Genomic DNA, 15749 nt, shown 5'->3' on the forward strand with positions numbered 1-15749 from the left:
CAAACTTTCTCCCTTTCTGCATCTCTCTTACAGTCATCGTCTATCGTTGCTGCTGTCGTCTGTCGTTCGTTGTTGTCTATTGTTTGTCGTTAATGATCACCTGCCATCCACCGAGCGTCATTGCTCTCCTTTCCGCTGCCGATCGTAGGTAATACTTTGTCCTTTTTTTCCCCAATATATGATATTATACTCTTAGATATACTATTTTATTTGATCTAGTTTAGTTGATCTATTGTGTAGGACTTGAATTGTTTTATTTATTTGTTTTTTTTGTAGTTTAATATTATAAGTTGGACTGATTATTTAGGTTGTAGTTAATCTTTTTATTTCAATGTTATAAGTTTGGACTCGAAAAATAATATTTGGAGTGTCTGGAGTTTTGATCTATTTGGACTATTTGGACGGTTTAAAATATTGTTTGAACTGTTTAAAAGAAAAAAACAAACCTTTTGGATTGGGCTGTTAGTATTAACATACTTTTTGTCAATTATAATAGTTGTAAGGATTTGAGTATATATGTCGATGCATCTTGAAGATTTAGTCATTCTTGAATTTGGAAATGATGGGGATAGTGATATTGACGTAGAACTTGATGAATTATTTGGAAACGAAAGAAGTGTAGAACATGATATTGAGTTGGTACCAGAGATGTTCACTCAAATAGATTGAGACATTACTAATTCAACCTGTGAACGATGGTCAACATTGGAGAAAAGAAATAGATGTATAGATAATTATAGTGTAATACAAAAAGGAATGTTATTTAACACTAAAGAAGATCTACAACTGGCTGTTAAAAAATATTGCGTGCCAGAACACTATGAGATTGTCGTAGTAGAATTGAACCAAGATATTTAGTATGTGAGATGTAAACAGTGGAAGGATGGTTGTGATTGAAGGTTACAGACATATCAGCATAAAACTCATGGGATGTTTGAAATTACTAGACTTGAAGGGGAGCATTCATGTTTGTACTCATAATTGACACATGATCATTCACAGCTTGATTCAAATTTGATTATTATTGAAATCCAAAATATGGTTAGAACTGATCTTGGGATTCATGTGACCTTACTCCAAGAAGCAATTAAAAAACAATATGGGTATAATGTTAATTATAGACGAGTGTGGCAAGCCAAGAGAAAAACAATGATTGTTGGTAATTAGGAGAAATTATATTCAGAGTTTCCGTATTGGTTGAGTGTTGTTGTGCACTAAAATTTTGGAACACAATCGGATTGGTATTTTCTTCTATTTGAGGTGTCAGATAAGACTATTTTTGGTCGAGTTTTCTGGTCCTTCCATTATGCAGGAGAAGGGTTTAAATATTATAGATCATTAATTCAAATTGATGACACTCATCTGTACGGAACGCGTTATGCAAACCGACACATATTTTCCTTTGCTTTTGCTATTCTTGAAGGAGAGGACTCAACCGGTTGGTCATGGTTTCTGTAGGCATTACATGAATATGTCACCCAATAAGATGATATTTGCTTGATTTTTGATAGACATAAGAGCATTCTCACTACCATTAACGACGAGGAATTAGGTTGGAGTGAACCAAATTAATTTGAGGGATAAGCATGAGCAAGACTGACGTCGGATTCACGTGGAATATATATCATACTAGTGTGCACGTCATAATCGCTGTGCACAGGGAGATATAACAAATGGACCAGCTGTATCAAATGATTATTTTTTCTGGTACGATTCAATCACGAGACTATTTATCACACCTAACGACGCTTACTATTATTGCTTGGTAAGAGTTGGATTATCTTACATTTCCTAAATATATGATATGAACGATATTTAGTATTAATTTTTTTCATTGTACAGAATAATTTTATCCAAGATGTACAACAATATACAACACAATTTACCAGAGTTAGGTTCAATGTGTGACCAAACCTTAGCAAATGTAGAAAGTATTATTCAATAGATAAGACGACTCAATATTGCTGATACTGATCGAAGATGTATGCGTCATAGATGACAACAACAACAAGATGAAGATAATCTAGAGGCACACAAAGACGACCTCTATGGATAACTGAGTGACTTGTAATTTCAACTTTTAACTTCATATAAACTTCTATTTTGAAATTAAAGAACTAATAAAATTACATTTTATCATGAGATACTATTTTTTATACTAAAAAGCAAAATTATTAGTTAAAAGTTAAAAAAAAAACAATCAAAATCGAAAAAAAAAAATCGGTCCACGAGTTTGGTCCTTTGACCAAGTCCACGTGGATTGCTTATTTTTTTTCAATACCATTGCCTTCGATATTACATTTTGAAATTTATGTCTCATTTTTATCATTACTTTTAAAAATAACATTATTCTTGAATTTAACCCCTACGATTTTTGCTTTATCTATTTATTATGTCATCATCTTCTTTTATAAGTTTATAACACACACTCTCTGGTTCAAGCTTCTTCCTCTCTCTCTCTATCTTTCTGCACCTTCCGTCTCGTCTGGTTTCTTAATTCACACAAAACGCATTTGGGTCATTCATTGTGTGCATTCTTCAAATCTTTTCTACGAAGTTTTATGAATCGATTTTCACTTCTCTTCTTCATTCAATCGATTTGAAAATCCTCTGTTATTTTTGGGTTCTCTTTGATCTGGTATTGTATTGTCAACAATCTTCATTCAATTCAGTGTTCTTGAGACAAGATTTCGAGTCTTGTTTTCCAAGAAGGAAGCTGAGTTTGAAGAATTTGCGACCCTTTTCTTGTAAACGCCATTTTCATCGGCTCCGTACTACTTGAGGGAGTTTAAAGAAATCGATATAATCTTCTTTTGTTCTGGTGGGTTGAGTTCTTTTTTCCCATTTTTGAGAAATTTGGGGTTTCCCCATTATAATCTGTGTAGTTTCCTCCGTTTTCCATCGATACGAAACGGAGGATTCTTCTTTTGGGTAAGAAATGTTGGGAACTGAGTTGCAGTTTGGGGGAATCAAAGGCGAGGATCGGTTTTATATTCCGATAAGGGCAAGGAAGAATTATAATCAGCAAAAGCCATCAAGAAGACCTACCAAGACCGATGAAACTGAGAGCCCATCGTGTAAAGTTTTGGCTTCTACTATAAAGCCTTCTAAGCAATTGACTCCTCAGTCTAAGAGCAACTTAGAGAGATTCTTGGAGGCTACCAGGCCTTCAGTTCCAGCGCAGTATTTCTCTAAGGTAAATGTTTAAAATCAAAGAAAGTTGATTACATATAAGCTTTATTGGTTGCTGATAAAATTTGAGTTAATAACCAAATTAGGATCGTAATCCTATTTTGGGTTCGGTTTCTTATGGCCCTTTAACGGCTTTCTTGGCTCTTTTCTGCGTTTACGAGTTTTAGACCTCTAAGTAAATGACCCAGCGCAGAACTTCTCTAAGGTAAATGTTTAGAATCAAAGAAAAGTTGATTACATATAAGCTTGATTGGTTGCTGATGAAATTTGAGTTCATAACCAAACTAGGATCATAATCTTATTACGGCTTCGGTTTCTTGTGGCCCTTTAATGGCTTTCTTGGCTAATTTCTGCATTTACCAGTTTTAGACCTCTAAGTAAATGATCACTTCTGAGAGTTCTTGTTTTTGTTTTTGTTTTCTTTTGTTTTTTTTGGGAGGTTTGAATTTGTGATATTGTCTTCTTTCCAGACAACTATGAGGGATTGGAGGACTTGTGATATTGAGTTTCAACCTTATTTCATTCTGAATGATCTGTGGGAGTCTTTCAAGGAGTGGAGTGCATATGGCGCTGGAGTTCCTTTAGTACTTAATGGAGGTGACTCTGTTATTCAATATTACGTTCCATATTTGTCTGGTATCCAGATATATGGTGAAGCTTCTGCAATGAGATCAGATTCTAACTTCAGGTACTTGATTTTTGTGTGGGATATGTTGATCCATATTAGTACTTGAATTCTTCTTATCTGTTTTTAACTTACTGTGAATGTGACGTTTATTTTACCAAGATGTCTATTCTACTCTAATGTGGGTTTTTTTTTTTTTTTTTTTTTTTTAAATGTTTCTTTATATTGGTAGGCTGGTTAGTGAGGACAGTGATCTTGACTCTTCTAGAGATACAAGCAGCAATGGAAGCATTGACTATGAGTTTGGAAAAATCTGTAACTTTTCTAGTGAACAGTGGGCTCATCACCATTTAGCTTGTGAAAACACTCTGAAAATGAGAAAGACGTCTTTAACCGATGAACATAGAACGATACAAAAAGGTTTTTCAAGTGATGATGGGGATGCAGGATATCCTCGGAGTGGTTTGCTCTTTCAGTTTCTTGAGCAAGATCTTCCTTATCAACGTGTACCGTTGGCTGATAAAGTTAGTTGGTTTCTTATTGGTTCATTTGGTAGTTATATTGTTGTTTTGCTATTTTGAGAACTGTATTAGTTTACTAATATTGTTTATGTTATGACAGATATTTGAACTTGCTTACCAATTTCCTGGTTTGAAAACTTTAAGAAGTTGTGATATCCTGTCAGCCAGTTGGGTCTCTGTAGCATGGTAAGTATTTGCAGATTGAATGTTATTACTAGTTTTATAAAACATGCTATTCATTTCCTCTCCTGGAATTGTAGGTATCCTATTTACCGTATACCCACTGGGCCGACATTAAAAGATTTGGATGCTTGCTTTTTAACATATCATTCCCTTTCCACATCAGGTAATTCGGCATTCTTATTTTTCTACTGGCCTGTGCCTGCGGTAATCAAGATATGTCTCTAGGCTCCATTCACACATTTTGTCGACTGAATAAACCCATTAAATCTGAGGTTACCATAAGATGAATTAGAACAAGCAATCGTTGTCATAGATCTTCCGACATCTCGCTCTCATAAAAATGTTGTTTTTTCTTTTCTGTAACTTTTATCCTTCTTATTGATAAAGCTTGTTGTTATTAGCCAAATATAAGTCAACCCATATTTAACTGATTGTTGAAAGAAGGAACCTTTCCTGTGACTGGCCATGTCAGAGGTAAGTTTTAATTCTTTTTGGGTTTGAACTGACCAATAAATTCGTTGGTGTTTACATATATAGAGCTATATTGTGTTAAATCATGGATTGTGTAAGAGTTAAGATGCATTATTCTCATGTGCATACAATATCTCCATATTTTGTCTAATAAACCAAATTTAGGCTTGTGTTCATTCTTCATCGTGTCCTCACCACGCTTGCTGAAAGTTTATTCAAGAGTTTGAGTAACATTTCAAATTTTGTAGGATCTGAATACACATCAAATATTATTTTTTCTCCGACTCCTTGTACATTTTCATCTTGCAGCTTATTCATTGCTTTTGTGCTCATCTTTTAAGCCTCTTTTCTCCTCAAGAAAATTTTTATTACGTCAGCTTATTTCTAGTATGAATCAACGTTCACTGTTCTGGCGTATAGCTCATTTGTTTCAAAATATAAAATATATTATCCATTTTTCTGCTTTATCTAGAGCTCTTACGTACTTGAGCCTATCCTAGTAACTAGCCACCATTGTCTACAAAAATCCAATTTTCCTACTGATTACAGAGAAATAACTACATTAATGAGCCGTCTTAATATCCTGACTCAAGCTGGCTGATGTCTGCAGCATCTACTGCACACAATTTAGTTCTTAAAGGAACAAATGAATGTGCTGACAGAGGCTTGGTAAAGATGTCAGCAACTTGCGCTGAAGTAGGAAGGTGTCGGACTGAAATTGTCTGTTCAATTGGAGTAGTAAATCTCTGACAAAATAAATGTCAAATTTTGTAGGATCTGAATGATGCATCAAAGATTATTTTTTCACCATCTCCTTGTACATTTCATTATGGAGCTTGTTCATTGCTTTTTTGCTCATCTTATAAGCCTCTTTTCTGCTCAAGGAAATATTTAGTATGACTCAACATTCGTTTTTCTGACGTATAGTTCATTTGTTTCAAAATATAAAATATGTTATCCATTTTTCAGCTTCATAAAGAGCTCTTGCATACTTGAACCTGTCCTAGTCACTAGCCAAGCCACCATTGTGGCTTATCTACAGAAATCTAATTTTCCTACTGTTGTTTAAAGACCATTTATTTGGCTTGTTCTCCATAAGTGTTGATCGTGTTTATTGCTTCACAGGTAATGGACATGGCCTGCCACCGGTAATGATATATCCAAAGGACATTGATGATATCGCAAAGGTCTCCTTGCCTGTTTTTGGATTGGCTTCTTATAAGCTGAAAGGATCGATATGGGGGCAAAATGGCATCAACGAGCATCAAACGGCAAATTCTCTCATGCAGGCAGCAGATAAGTGGCTGAGGAGCCTTCAGGTCATTCAACCTGATTTTCAGTTCTTTGCATCACATGGGACATATTGGAGATGACAGGAGATGACTCAAGATATGTGTCTTCCTCAATGCTGCCCACTCAAACTACCAAAATAACGAACTGATGCCCTTATCGACTATTCGACCTGCCTCAATACTGGTAAAGATACATTTTGATTTTGGTTGGTTTCTTCTTTCTGGGAATACATTTCATGGAAGCACTTGAGAAAAAAAGTTCACAGCAACTTGTTAGAAACATGTGTAAAATGGGGGAGGAGAGTAATAAAACTGTGAAATGGGAGTAGTAGCAGAACAGAGCTCATGTGAAGTGGAATTTTGAAGGGCAAAAGCACTATGGAAATTGAGAACTGATGGCAATCAAGATGGTTGTCTATCATTTTACACTGTCCTGGAAACTTGTTAGAAACATGTGTAAAATGGGGAGGAGATAATAAAACTGTGAAATGGGAGTAGTAGCAGAACAGGGCTCATGTGAAGTGGAATTTTGAGGGGCAAAAGCAATATGGAAATTGGAAACTTGTGAGAATTCATTCTCTATTTCTACACTCCAATAAAGTTTAGAGTCATTGTTTGTCTTGTTTTGTGAACTTCAAGAAGTACAGATTTCTATGTATATTGCATATGTTTTATGTTGGGTATCTTTTTTAGATTCACACGAGTATAGGTGAGAAAGATGAGATGGAATTCTATATTGAAAGGAAAAATATTATCTTTGTAGTACTTTATATTTTCGAATATGCATCATTCTGGATTGAACAGGAACAATATTCCCTCCCATCCAACATTGGTAGAAGTTGCACCATTTAAAATATTCAGAAGGGAGTGAGGGAATGGAGAATCAGTGCCCTTTTCCCCCCTTGATTGATGTCAAACCTTCTGGGAATAATATTCTATTTGTGACATTGGATCCCTAAGAAACTTGTTAGGAACCATTATGGATGAAATGGCAAATATGAATCATCCCAATATTATATCCTCGCCATTCGTGTCATTATAAATAATTATATTGAGGTTAAAGTGGAATTAGTGCAATAACTGTAAAATCCATTATGTAAAGTTGTTTGTGGAGCATTAATGGCACTAACCAATTAAGGAGTATTTATCTTTTTTATATAATTAATGGTAGGACGGACTTATACTCTTGTGAAAATGAAAGGAAAAAAAAACTATGATCTCAACCTAATTGTTTTTATTTAATTATGTAGGTCGAAGATCCAATATTTAAAAATTGGGTCAAGAGTGATTGAAAAAGTGGAAACAAGATTGAATATAATTTGATTGAGATGAGAAAATTCGAAATCTTTATTGACGTCTTGTCTTGAAGAGGACTCGAACCTCTACGATGTTAGTGATCTTGGCTCAGTGAGTCCTTTTTTCCATGATGAATTATTGGCACCAGTCCTCCATTTTGTCTCTGAGATCCAGGAGAAAAGGGACTCAGCTGATCATTCAGATAGCTGGGGTAAATCCTTGAGAGGTATCAGAAAGGAATTGGAATGGAGTAATATCGATTCATACATATACAGAAGAAAAACTACTCTTGTCAAGAAACATGTACTAAATTGTATGTGCGATTCGTTTAGACCATGGATTGATGGAAATAGTTGTGGAAGTGAAATTTTTCGTATAAGAACTAGCACAGATGGAAGTTTCCTAAAATGTTTGTGTAGAAAAGACAGGATGGCTAATCCACAATGTTTGTGTAGAAGACTTTAAGCGAAAAGGTACAGTAGAGAAGAAATAACTAAACCAGAGACCTTGGTAATAGGTAATTGAGTAGAAGAAATGAAACTAGTATTGGAAGGAGCCTTAACTAAAGATAATGATACAGACCTTCATGAAGATATCCTTGAAGTAAATATTTTCCAGTTTCTTGAGACTTCATAAGACAGATATCAGAATGAAATTCACTTGGCTGTCACTGAATGAAGGATATTCAAACCCATTCTATTGCCAACATGCACTTGTTCTCCACCATTATAATTGGTACAGAGGGAAATATTAACAAGATTATTAGTTACATGATTTGTGAAGCTCCAGAGTCTGGATACCAACCACTTGAATCAGAATTCTATGATGTTCAAGTCATATATGCTTGAAATTAGGAGGTGTATTACCAGTAATCTGCTTCTGAAAATTTGGATCATATAGAGAATAACACTTTATGGCTGCGTGACCAAATTTATTCCAAATTCGACACCAAATCTACTACAGAATTTCTTTCTAATCTGTTTCCATGAGTCATGAACAAACACAGGATCAATTAAGGCGTCCTCATAACAGTTACAGCAAATTGTTTTTAATGCTCAAAAGTGAAGTCAAAGAAACAAAGGGTTGAGGAATGATACTACATTTAGAAAGGATGCTCATGTTTCAAAGTATATATATACTTATTCTAAAAGGTTACTATATACCTTGTAAAAAAAAAAGAAAAGGTTATTATATATACTTTGAAACATGAGCATCCTTTCTAAATGTAGTATCATTCCTCAACCCTTTGTTTCTTTGACTTCACTTTTGAGCATTAAAAACAATTTGCTGTAACTGTTATGAGGACGCCTTAATTGATCCTGTGTTTGTTCATGACTCATGGAAACAGATTAGAAAGAAATTCTGTAGTAGATTTGGTGTCGAATTTGGAATAAATTTGGTCACGCAGCCATAAAGTGTTATTCTCTATATGATCCAAATTTTCAGAAGCAGATTACTGGTAATACACCTCCTAATTTCAAGCATATATGACTTGAACATCATAGAATTCTGATTCAAGTGGTTGGTATCCAGACTCTGGAGCTTCACAAATCATGTAACTAATAATCTTGTTAATATTTCCCTCTGTACCAATTATAATGGTGGAGAACAAGTGCATGTTGGCAATAGAATGGGTTTGAATATCCTTCATTCAGTGACAGCCAAGTGAATTTCATTCTGATATCTGTCTTATGAAGTCTCAAGAAACTGGAAAATATTTACTTCAAGGATATCTTCATGAAGGTCTGTATCATTATCTTTAGTTAAGGCTCCTTCCAATACTAGTTTCATTTCTTCTACTCAATTACCTATTACCAAGGTCTCTGGTTTAGTTATTTCTTCTCTACTGTACCTTTTCGCTTAAAGTCTTCTACACAAACATTGTGGATTAGCCATCCTGTCTTTTCTACACAAACATTTTAGGAAACTTCCATCTGTGCTAGTTCTTATACGAAAAATTTCACTTCCACAACTATTTCCATCAATCCATGGTCTAAACGAATCGCACATACAATTTAGTACATGTTTCTTGACAAGAGTAGTTTTTCTTCTGTATATGTATGAATCGATATTACTCCATTCCAATTCCTTTCTGATACCTCTCAAGGATTTACCCCAGCTATCAAGGATTTACCCCAGCTATCTGAATGATCAGCTGAGTCCCTTTTCTCCTGGATCTCAGAGACAAAATGGAGGACTGGTGCCAATAATTCATCATGGAAAAAAGGACTCACTGAGCCAAGATCACTAACATCGTAGAGGTTCGAGTCCTCTTCAAGACAAGACGTCAATAAAGATTTCGAATTTTCTCATCTCAATCAAATTATATTCAATCTTGTTTCCACTTTTTCAATCACTCTTGACCCAATTTTTAAATATTGGATCTTCGACCTACATAATTAAATAAAAACAATTAGGTTGAGATCATAGTTTTTTTTTCCTTTCATTTTCACAAGAGTATAAGTCCGTCCTACCATTAATTATATAAAAAAGATAAATACTCCTTAATTGGTTAGTGCCATTAATGCTCCACAAACAACTTTACATAATGGATTTTACAGTTATTGCACTAATTCCACTTTAACCTCAATATAATTATTTATAATGACACGAATGGCGAGGATATAATATTGGGATGATTCATATTTGCCATTTCATCCATAATGGTTCCTAACAAGTTTCTTAGGGATCCAATGTCACAAATAGAATATTATTCCCAGAAGGTTTGACATCAATCAAGGGGGGAAAAGGGCACTGATTCTCCATTCCCTCACTCCCTTCTGAATATTTTAAATGGTGCAACTTCTACCAATGTTGGATGGGAGGGAATATTGTTCCTGTTCAATCCAGAATGATGCATATTCGAAAATATAAAGTACTACAAAGATAATATTTTTCCTTTCAATATAGAATTCCATCTCATCTTTCTCACCTATACTCGTGTGAATCTAAAAAAGATACCCAACATAAAACATATGCAATATACATAGAAATCTGTACTTCTTGAAGTTCACAAAACAAGACAAACAATGACTCTAAACTTTATTGGAGTGTAGAAATAGAGAATGAATTCTCACAAGTTTCCAATTTCCATATTGCTTTTGCCCCTCAAAATTCCACTTCACATGAGCCCTGTTCTGCTACTACTCCCATTTCACAGTTTTATTATCTCCTCCCCATTTTACACATGTTTCTAACAAGTTTCCAGGACAGTGTAAAATGATAGACAACCATCTTGATTGCCATCAGTTCTCAATTTCCATAGTGCTTTTGCCCTTCAAAATTCCACTTCACATGAGCTCTGTTCTGCTACTACTCCCATTTCACAGTTTTATTACTCTCCTCCCCCATTTTACACATGTTTCTAACAAGTTGCTGTGAACTTTTTTTCTCAAGTGCTTCCATGAAATGTATTCCCAGAAAGAAGAAACCAACCAAAATCAAAATGTATCTTTACCAGTATTGAGGGCAGGTCGAATAGTCGATAAGGGCATCAGTTCGTTATTTTGGTAGTTTGAGTGGGCAGCATTGAGGAAGACACATATCTTGAGTCATCTCCTGTCATCTCCAATATGTCCCATGTGATGCAAAGAACTGAAAATCAGGTTGAATGACCTGAAGGCTCCTCAGCCACTTATCTGCTGCCTGCATGAGAGAATTTGCCGTTTGATGCTCGTTGATGCCATTTTGCCCCCATATCGATCCTTTCAGCTTATAAGAAGCCAATCCAAAAACAGGCAAGGAGACCTTTGCGATATCATCAATGTCCATTGGATATATCATTACCGGTGGCAGGCCATGTCCATTACCTGTGAAGCAACGAACATGATCAACACTTGTGGAGAACAAGCCAAATAAATGATCTTTAAACAACAGTAGGAAAATTAGATTTCTGTATATAAGCCACAATGGTGGCTTGGCTAGTGACTAGGACAGGCTCAAGTATGTAAGAGCTCTTTATGAAGCTGAAAAATGGATAACATATTTTATATTTTGAAACAAATGAACTATACGTCAGGAAAACGAATGTCGAGTCATACTAAATATTTCCTTGAGCAGAAAAGAGGCTTATAAGATGAGCAAAAAAGCATTGAACAAGCTCCACAATGAAATGTACAAGGAGATGGTGAAAAAATAATCTTTGATGCATCATTCAGATCCTACAAAATTTGACATTTATTTTGTCAGAGATTTACTACTCCAATTCAACAGACAATTTCAGTCCGACACCTTCCTACTTCAGCGGAAGTTGCTGACATCTTTACCAAGCCTAAGTTTGTACATTCATTTGCTCCTTTTAAGAACTAATTGTGTGCAGTAGATCCTGCAGATATCGACTTGAGGGAGGATATTAAGGCAGCTCATTAGTATAGTTATTTCTTTGTGATCATTAGGAAAATTGGATTTTTGTAGACAATGGTGGCTAGCAACTAGGGTAAGCTCAAGTACGCAAGAGCTCTGGACGAAGCAGAAAAATGGATAACATATTTTTACATTTTGAAACAAATGAACCCCAAAACAACGAATGTTAGTCATACTAGAAATAAGCTGATGTAATACAAATTTTCTTGAGCAGAAAAAAGGCTTAAAAGATGAGCACATAAGCAATGAATAAGCTCCAAAATGAAAATGTATATGGAGTTGGTGAAAAAACAATATTTAATGTGTTATTTAGATCCTACAAAATTTGAAAAGTTACTCAAACTCTTGAATAAACTTTCAGCGAGCATAGTGAGGACACGATGAAGAGTGAACACAAGCCTAAATTTGGTTTATTAGACAAAATATGGAGATATTGTATGCACTTGAGAATAATGCATCTTAATTCTTATACAATCCATGATTTAACACAGTATAGCTCCATATATGTAAACACCAATGAATTTATTGGTCAATTCGAACCCGAAAAAAATTACCACTTACCTAAGACATGGCCAGTCACAGGGAAGGGGTCCTTTCTACATTCAGTTAAATATTGGGTTTACTTATACTTGGCTTATAACAAAACAACAAACTTTATCAACAAGAAGAATAAAAGTTACAGAAAAGAATGTTGAGAATTCCATGTTGAAAAAATCAAGTGATGTCACACTCTTTATAACATAGATGGGCTACTTCTTCCATTACCAATTGGTCGGTAATGTTGATAATGAGAAGTGTAACCCATCTATATCTTGATAACAATGTGATGCCTCTTGATTTTTCCAATGTGGAATCCTAAACAAAGAAAAAACAATATTTTTATGAGAGCGAGATGATGACAGTTGTTTATTCTAATTCATCTTATGGGTAACCTCAATAGAAATTATTGGGTTTATTCAATGAACAAAATGAGTGAATGGAGCCTAGAGATCACATATCTTGAAGATTAACGAAAAATTACAGGCACAAATAAGAAGAAAACTAAGAATGCCATATTACCTTGTGCGGAAAGGGAATGATATTGTTGGTGAAGAAACTTTGACTCAAATACCCCATATTTCTGTTTGTTTATAACTAACATTTGTAATGGCCAGCTGGTATATTTTTATAAATACCATTGATTTCAAATTCAAATTACAGAGTGATTATCATTTTCTTAGTTTTCTGCAAACATCAAAATTTGTAAGTAATCTTCATTAAGAAAAAAGAATTCACATCTTCCCGCGGACGTAGGCAACCTTGCCGAACCACGTAAACACTGTGTCTATTTCTTCTTCCCTTATCTTTCTTGTTCAATCGAGTAATTCTTTACTGCCAATCGCATGCCAATCATTTACATTTCAAATCGCATCGAGTAATCAAATTATTGAGTCAATCGTGCATCGATTCTTCGTTATTGAGTAGCTCCGAGTACATCGTTTTCACCTTTGAGTCGCATCGAGTATCATTCAAGAACCATTGAGTACGATCGAGTATTAGTTCTATTGTCATCGAGTTGCATCGAGGATTTAATAGAGACTAGTCAGACGAAGAGGGGAATTCTGATCGAGGATCGAATAGCAAGCAGTTGAGCATCGAGTTTCGAGTACCGAGGATTTGGCAGAATAGTTCTGAACCATTTCTTCATCTCTCCAACGTTGATCTTGAGTATTTGGAACTTGTGAAGAGTGATTAGCCCAATTGGGAAACAACATTGCCTCTTTCTATTGTATGTCTTGGCCCAAGGAGGTGAGGAATTTTGATGATTTACTATTCTATTTTTTTTTTTTTTACCATTTTGCCCAGTGAAGAGATTGAGAGTTTTTGTTATGTGTTGGCGATATCTCACAACTTCTTGATTATATTTGTCATTTTCAAACTTTTAATAGTCAACAGAGGTGTAGTAGTTTCATCTGTTCGTAGGGTTCATATGGATATTCCCCCAATATTTATAACAATTAAAAAAAAGAATACAGATTTTGCAACTAATTTTCAGCTATTTTGCGAAATGAAAAGGGGGAAATTATGCTCACATTACCAATTTTTCTGTTATTTCTTGGAGGCTTTGGCGATTCGTGAAGGTTTGTTTGTTGCAGAATCAAATGATCTAGCACATAAGGCTGCAACATGGGCTTTCTTCATCAACATTCTGAGATTTGGGTGGAAGATCTTCCGCAGGATCTAAATATGAGATGGAGAAGGGTTTATGGGCTTCTCAAAACTTCTTTCAATTATGCTGGTTGTTTTCGTTTTATGTCAAAAAGAAAAAAAAAAGGGGGAAAATTTCATAAAATAATCCAAAAAGAAAGAACTTTTCTATGGATAATCTATTTCTAAAAACTTATGTATGATTAACCTTTTGTCCATGTGAAATATAAAATTTACTCTCAGTTTTAAAAACTCTTTAGACCACTTTATGAAGGATCGTTCACCCCATTTTTTTCACCCCACTGTGCGATTTTGGCTCTCGTTTTCTCTTGTCATCTCCCATTTTCATCCGAGCATTTGACCCTCTTCTTGTCGGTTGTTTGTACACATTTTCCACTGCCGTCAATCTCTGGAAGGTATGTGACTCTTCTCTTTGAATGCACGTTGATATTCGTTTAGGGTTCTTGCCGGTCGTATAAGGTTCGCAAAGGTTCATACCTACATTTTGTTAAATGATCTTTCAAATTTTGTTAAATGATTGTGTATTCGTTCTTAAGAGATCATTAAGATAATCCTAGACCAACATTTAGTATTCTTTAAAAGATCGGATAGAGACGCGTAAACGATCGTTTAGATAAAGATGTGCGATCGTTTAGTTTTGTTTACGCGATCGTTTAGTTCTTTGTAATACGATCGTTTAGTTGTTTGTTACACGATCGTTTAGGTATTTGTAATGCGATCATTTAGGTATTTGTAATACGATTGTTTAGTTATTTGTTATGCAATCATTTAATTGTTTGTTATTCGATTGTTTAATTTTCTGTTACCCAATCGTTTAGTCATTTGTTATGTGATCGGTTAGTTTTTATTATGTGATTGTCTAGTTTTATTATGCGATCAATAGTTATTTTAGGCGATCATTTACTTATTGTGGTAATGTATACGTTTGTTACATATTGCTAAGATGACCGTCCTTGTTGAGAAATATTTCCCTGCTACAATTTCTTGCCAAGTCCACAAAACTGCATCGATTATTAAGAATAAGTTGACAGAAGAACATATGAGAATGTTTAGGACAACGACCTTTGGTTCACTGATGGACAACTTTTTCACCATTTTCTGTTGAGGGAGGTAACAGATTCACCTAGATGTTATATCATTCAACATACTAGGAAGGAAGGTAACATTCTCCCAAGACAATCGTCAATGATCGTTTAGAAAAGCTTGAACGATCGTGTAGTAAATCTTCAACGATCGTTTAAGAAAACCTAAGCGATCGTCTAGAAAATTTGATTTATACTTATATATATATATATATATATATATATATATATATATATATATATATTTTGTATTTGTTTGGATCAGAATATGGTTATCTTATTAATACACGTGCATTATAAGTTGCAGTCGAGACTTGATCTGTGCAAATATCGATTCACAGTGGTTGATTCCAGCTTCAAGGTATGCAAAATTTCACATCATAATAAATGTTCATTCAACTTTATATTTACATATTGCTTTGCCCCAGAATGCAATAATGTCACCAGAAGAAATTGCTTCTAAACTTCGACCAGAAGGTGTGAAAATGGAAGATGGAAAAATGGCAGATGGGTAGGA

The 15749-nt window shown here is 34.7% G+C and overlaps 1 protein-coding gene across 1 annotated transcript; it reads left to right on the plus strand.

The window, feature by feature from the left end:
- The first annotated feature begins 2294 nt into the window (after positions 1-2294).
- Positions 2295-7091, plus strand: LOC120085653 (uncharacterized). Its single transcript, XM_039041780.2, has 6 exons — positions 2295-3196; positions 3663-3880; positions 4050-4341; positions 4439-4524; positions 4599-4684; positions 6118-7091. Exons 1-6 carry the CDS (start codon positions 2939-2941, stop codon positions 6363-6365), a joined length of 1188 nt encoding a protein of 395 aa, XP_038897708.1. The 5' UTR covers positions 2295-2938; the 3' UTR covers positions 6366-7091.
- The last annotated feature ends 8658 nt before the right edge of the window (positions 7092-15749 follow it).

The sequence above is a fragment of the Benincasa hispida genome, chromosome 2 (genome assembly GCF_027475165.1).
Source record: "Benincasa hispida cultivar pf3 chromosome 2, pf3_genome.v1.1, whole genome shotgun sequence".
NCBI lineage: Eukaryota > Viridiplantae > Streptophyta > Magnoliopsida > Cucurbitales > Cucurbitaceae > Benincasa > Benincasa hispida.

Excerpts from the sequence above, each read along its gene's own strand:
- LOC120085653 (XM_039041780.2), top strand. The coding sequence starts at position 2,939 with ATGTTGGGAACTGAGTTGCAGTTTGGGGGAATCAAAGGCGAGGATCGG. Across the intron at positions 3,881-4,049 it reads AGATCAGATTCTAACTTCAG|GCTGGTTAGTGAGGACAGTG; the intron begins GTACTTGATTTT and ends TTATATTGGTAG. Across the intron at positions 4,525-4,598 it reads AGTTGGGTCTCTGTAGCATG|GTATCCTATTTACCGTATAC; the intron begins GTAAGTATTTGC and ends CTGGAATTGTAG.